At 59.7% G+C, this 5506-nt stretch overlaps 1 protein-coding gene across 1 annotated transcript; it reads left to right on the forward strand.

The window, feature by feature from the left end:
• The first annotated feature begins 834 nt into the window (after positions 1–834).
• Positions 835–5105, forward strand: EN1 (engrailed homeobox 1). Its single transcript, XM_031451279.2, is given in 3 exon segments — positions 835–1058; positions 1060–1723; positions 4789–5105. Coding segments are annotated over 3 exon segments (1200 nt in total). The 5' UTR covers positions 835–839.
• The last annotated feature ends 401 nt before the right edge of the window (positions 5106–5506 follow it).

Raw genomic sequence — 5506 nt, forward strand, 5'->3', positions numbered from 1 at the left:
CGCGCCGGGCCCGCGTCGCGGCGCCCCCTCTCCGCCCGCAGCCGCCGCCCCCGGATTATTTATCCGCAAAGTCCCGCGCGCTCCCATTGGGCCGAGGCCCGGGTGTCAGCGCGAGTCCTGGCTCGCCATTGGCCCCGCACACGTGCGGCCCTGACTCACGTGCTTCCGGTTTGAAGGCAAAAAGTGTGCCTGGGTGATTTTTTTTTAAGCGAGAGTTTGTGCAAAGATCCGAGCTGTCAGAGATTTGAAAAAAAAAAAAAAAAAAAAAAAAAAAAAGGCAGCCCCGGCGCTGGCGGAGACGCGCTCTCCCTGCAAAAAAAGCAAAGGCGATTAAAGGCGCTGCCAGCCTCGCGCTCTGGGCACAGCTGAGCGTGACACTCGGGGAAGTCAAACCCCTCACTACTGCCTAGGAAGATGGCTAGACTTTAAAGACTATTTTTTATCCTTGGAAAAAAAAATTCTTGGAGATTTTTTCTTTTTTCTTGCTTTCTTTTTTTCCCCATTTTTTTCCTTTCTTTTTGGCCGTGGCTTACTTCCCATTTAAAACAAATCATTGAATCTTGTTGCAGAAGGAAAAAAGAAATAGTCAAGTATCTCCATATCTGGATGTCTACAAATTAGACAGAGGGAGAGACAGCGAGATCTATCTGCTCAATAAGAGCGAGCGATCCAGGCCAGGCGCCTGGGCTTTTTTTCCTGCACCCGCCCCGTGCCTTCGCTGGGGCTTCGCCGGCCTCCTTCCTCCGCGCACCCCCACGGGCCGCTGGCAAAGTGGGGTGGGGAGCGAGGCGGGGGGGGCGGGGGCCGGCGCGGCGGCCGAGGCGGCGGGGCGGCCGAGCATGGAAGAACAGCAGCCGGAACCTAAAAGTCAGCGCGACTCGGGCCTCGGCGCCGCGGCGGTGGCGGCGGCCCCGGGCAGCCTCAGCCTGAGCCTCAGTCCCGGCGCCAGCGGCAGCAGCAGCAGCGATGGAGACAGCGTGCCCGTGTCCCCGCAGCCCGCGCCCCCCTCGCCGCCGGCGGCGCCCTGCCTGCCGCCCCTGGCCCACCACCCGCACCTCCCCCCGCCCCCCCCCGCCCCCGCCGCCGCCGCCGCCGCCGCCGCCGCCTCAGCATCTCGCGGCGCCTGCTCACCAGCCGCAGCCCGCGGCCCAGCTGCACCGCACCACCAACTTTTTCATCGACAACATCCTGAGGCCGGACTTCGGCTGCAAAAAGGAGCAGCCACCGCCACAGCTCCTGGTGGCAGCTGCGGCCGGAGGAGGCGCAGGAGGAGGCCGGGTCGACCGTGATAGAGGCCAGACCGGCTCAGGTAGAGACCCTGTCCACCCGCTGGGCACGAGGGCGCCAGGCGCCGCCTCGCTTCTGTGCTCCCCGGACGCGAACTGTGGCCCACCCGACGGCTCCCCGCCAGCCGCTGCCGGCGGCGCGGGCGCGTCCAAAGCTGGGAACCCGGCGGCAGCGGCGGCGGCGGCGGCGGCGGCAGCTGCAGCGGCCGTGGCGGCGGCAGCAGCGGCAGCCAAGCCTTCGGACAGCGGCGGCGGCAGCGGAGGCGGCGTGGGGAGCCCAGGTGCACAGGGTGCTAAGTACCCGGAGCACAGCAACCCCGCCATCCTGCTAATGGGCTCAGCCAACGGCGGGCCCGTGGTCAAAACTGACTCGCAGCAGCCCCTCGTTTGGCCCGCCTGGGTCTACTGCACGCGCTACTCGGATCGTCCGTCCTCCGGTGAGTACCCAGCCCCAGGCTGCGCCTTGCCTTTCGGCCCGCGGACGCCCCCTGAACTCTCAGCTACCGTGCTGGGGAGAGCGTGCCGGGTCTCGGGCGCTCTCATCTCTCACGCCTGCCTCCTCCTCCTTATCTCCGGTCACAGTCACAACTGAGTGTTGCCCACAGTTCTGCGCTCCTGGATTCTGCGGCCACCACCCTGGAGGCTACAGCTCATGGCAAGGGAAGCTCTCTCGATCCTTCGGTTTTGAACTCCGAGCCCTTCTGGCCTTTGTGTTTTATCTTTATTATTCTCAGGAAAGACAATCAGTCACTGACTTTTCTTCCAGGGAAAGGGGTGTTTAGAACCTGCAGGAAGGTGGGCCTAGTGATCTGGGTGTGAAATCCCGCCAGCCTGGTCCTGCAGAGGCCGAAATCGAGCGAGGCGTTGATTAGGGAAATAATCTTCACTTTGTGTTCTTACAGACAGAAACACCATCTTAGTATTTTCCTTAGAGAGCTCATTTGTATAGAGATAAATTTAAGGGAACGACAGGAAGAGAGAGAAACGCGGAGGATCGCTGTCCCTCTTCCCCAGGCCGGGTAGCCAAGAGAGTCTGACCCGGGTGGGTAGAATCCAGGGCAAGGCGGTTTCGGAAACGGTGGATGACGAGAGCCCCTGGCTCATGGTTCTCTGGAGCTGACAAACAGTAGGAAAGAAGACAGGTCAGACAGGCTCCGGCCAGAAAGCTGGGCCGAGAGCATGAGAGCCAGCCCCCTCCACGGCTCGGCGGCAAGGCTTGCACATCTTCCCGGCCCTACCCTTCCTTCTTTCACTCTTTCCTTTCTCACATCTGCTAGTTAGCAGATTTCTGCCAGCCGTGGGCCCGTTTTTCTCCGATTTTCCTTTTGCCCTTTCCCCACATGTCTCTTGCGCTTGGACAACCCAAGGCCGAGATCTGCTCTGGAAGAGCCTCTAGGCCCCTGGAGAGGAGGCTATGGCCTGCCTCCCTCCCCAGACGGCAGCTCCTGGGAGGCCGATGGGCGCCCCGAGGAGGGCGACAGGGGTTCTGGCCTACGATTGGGGTTCCGGGCGCCCGGGTCCGGCAGGAGGCCGGGCACAGCGTGGCGGTGCGCGGCTCTGCTCCGGCTGATCTTCAGCCTCCCCACCGCTGCCGGCCGGGCGCGGATCGATGCGCACTATCAGCCCCCGCCATCTCGAGCCCCGTTATTGACACGTCGGGCTCCCTGAACCTCCGAAAAGCTGCTTTGATTGACTCGCCTGATGGATAGAGTGATTGAGCTGTCAGGCCGTGTGGCTCGAGCTGGCCGGGAGGCTGAGATTTTATTACAAGTGTTCGTGCCTCTGCGCTCGCGCACGCACACACACAACAGCAACAACACTCTAACAACGTCCCGGACGCACAACGCGCAGCGGGGCCTTTCTGAGGATGTGCACATTTCCTGGGCCATCTCTGCTCGCTCAGCTAATTACTAATCCAAACCAAGGCCTTCCTCCCGCCCCACCCCGCCTCCCAGTGCTTTCTGCACCGTGCTCAGGAGTGGGCCTTGTCTTTGTTCTTGGCTGCTTTCCTGCTTAGGGGCCTGGGTGGCAGGGTGCCGGCTCATTCTCCTGCATGGGCAGTTCAGGGAGATGAACCTCCACTGAGACCTGAGTCAGCCAGGCCTGGACTCTTTTGTCATAGGACAGCTGGTGACCCCAGGCGCTGGCCTGCCCCAGGAGCCAACTGCCCAGCTTGCCCCTCTGTTGCTAGCTTTGGAGATGCTGGTGAAGACCCTTCTTTCCAGACAGTGGTAGAGATGAAGCCACGAGCTTCCCTTGGCTCAGGAAGCTCCCACAACCATGACGAGGCCCAGCAATTAAATGCCACGAGACTTGGGTGTGGAGGCTGATGGGCAGAGGCACAGGCCTTTCAGGCTGCCTCCTTTCTCTCCCCTCTCTTCAGGGCTGGGCCCCATAGCAGCCCTCTTCCCAGACTAGGCTCTGTGGGAGACTTCACCTTCCTGGGAAGGTTTCCTCTGGCCTCTTCTATACCCATCTTAGGGGCAAAGCACCGATTTTTGTCGGGGTTGTCTGATTCTCCCTGACCCTCTGCCCCTAGTTTGCTCACAGATTGTGGGGAGAAGAGATGCAGTCTCCTTGCAAATGTCATAGATGGGCAGTGAATGCCATAGGTGGTCTGGCTTGCTTTTGTTATTAGTTTTCAATCCTGAAATTGCAACTTCTGTGTCCTAAAGAAAGATAAGGAAGACTTGTCTGTGCCACTGGCCTGAGGAATAAGGAGGGCCCTCTCTCTTATGGGCACCATCCAAGGGGCAAAGCAGAGAACACAGAGGCCAGGACATGTGGGTAAGGCATACAACTGAATGATGGCCCTTTCTTCCCTTTCAGGGAAGCTGTGGTCAGTGTCTTCCTGGTATCCTATAAAGAGTTTCATTTAGGTCAAAGGGAAAGAACAGGTAGATACTGAATATGCTGGAGCCAGGCAAGCGTCTCACAGCACCTCCTTGTCCCCTTGTTTTCTGGGGTCAGTAGCTATAAGCAGATGGAGTCTTATTGTAGGTGTCTGGGTGTAGGTGCGATTTTTGAGGAAGAAGGGAGGATTCGTTTGCTGACTGGTGATTCTCCCAGGACGCGCCTGCCCCAATCTTGAGCCTCTTTTTTATTCCAGGGCTGCGAAGGCAGCAGGCCCCTGACCGCCAACTCTGAGCTGGGCCGATGGGGCTCCAGATATCTCTCCATCTTGGACTCTGTGATTTAAGCCTGTCACACGGCTTTCCTGTTCTGAATTGGGGTGTAGGGGGCACAAACAACCGGGGCCGGTTTTCCTCCGTGGCCCTTCTGACATCCCAGAGGGGAACGCCGCGACCCCAGCAGCCAGGCGATCAATCCAGAGGCCAGCAGTCAGGAGGGAGCCGGGGGCGCAGCGGGGCCTCCACTATCGCCCCGAAGCTCGGGGCGCAGTCCCTGCTCAGCTCTGCAATTCTCACGGCTTCCTCTGCCCTCTCCCCCCTCCCCTCTGCCCTCCGTCCCCACCCCACCCCGGCCCTCTCCGCCGCTGCAGGTCCGCGCACCAGGAAGCTGAAGAAGAAGAAGAACGAGAAGGAGGACAAGCGGCCGCGGACGGCGTTCACGGCCGAGCAGCTGCAGAGACTCAAGGCGGAGTTCCAGGCGAACCGCTACATCACCGAGCAGCGGCGGCAGACCCTGGCCCAGGAGCTCAGCCTCAACGAGTCTCAGATCAAGATCTGGTTCCAGAACAAGCGCGCCAAGATCAAGAAAGCCACGGGCATCAAGAACGGCCTGGCACTGCACCTCATGGCGCAGGGACTGTACAACCACTCTACCACCACCGTTCAGGACAAAGACGAGAGCGAGTAGCCGCCGCCGGCAGGGGCCGCGCGGTCCGGCCGCCGCGCCCGCGCCCCCTCCTGGCACCGCCACCGCCGCTTCGCCGGCCCCACGCTTGGGGAGAGATAATCAGCGCCAAGGAGGAAGGGAGCTGCCGGGAAAAGAGAGAAGGAGGTCCCCAGAATGGAAAGTCACGTTGGAACGAGACATCTTTCAAAAGGGAGAAAGACTCGGACAGGTGCTATCGAAAAATAAGATCAGTTCTCTGTTCACAGTTATTAAGGGACGAAACTGCGAACTCCTTAAAGCTCTATCTAGCCAAACCGCTTACGACCTTGTATATATTTAATTTCAGGTAAGGAAAAGAAATATGTGTAGCGATCTCTATTTGCTGGACTTTTTATTAATCTCCTTTATTATTATTGTTATAA

The sequence above is a fragment of the Camelus dromedarius genome, chromosome 4 (assembly GCF_036321535.1).
Source record: "Camelus dromedarius isolate mCamDro1 chromosome 4, mCamDro1.pat, whole genome shotgun sequence".
Taxonomy (NCBI): Eukaryota; Metazoa; Chordata; class Mammalia; order Artiodactyla; family Camelidae; genus Camelus; species Camelus dromedarius.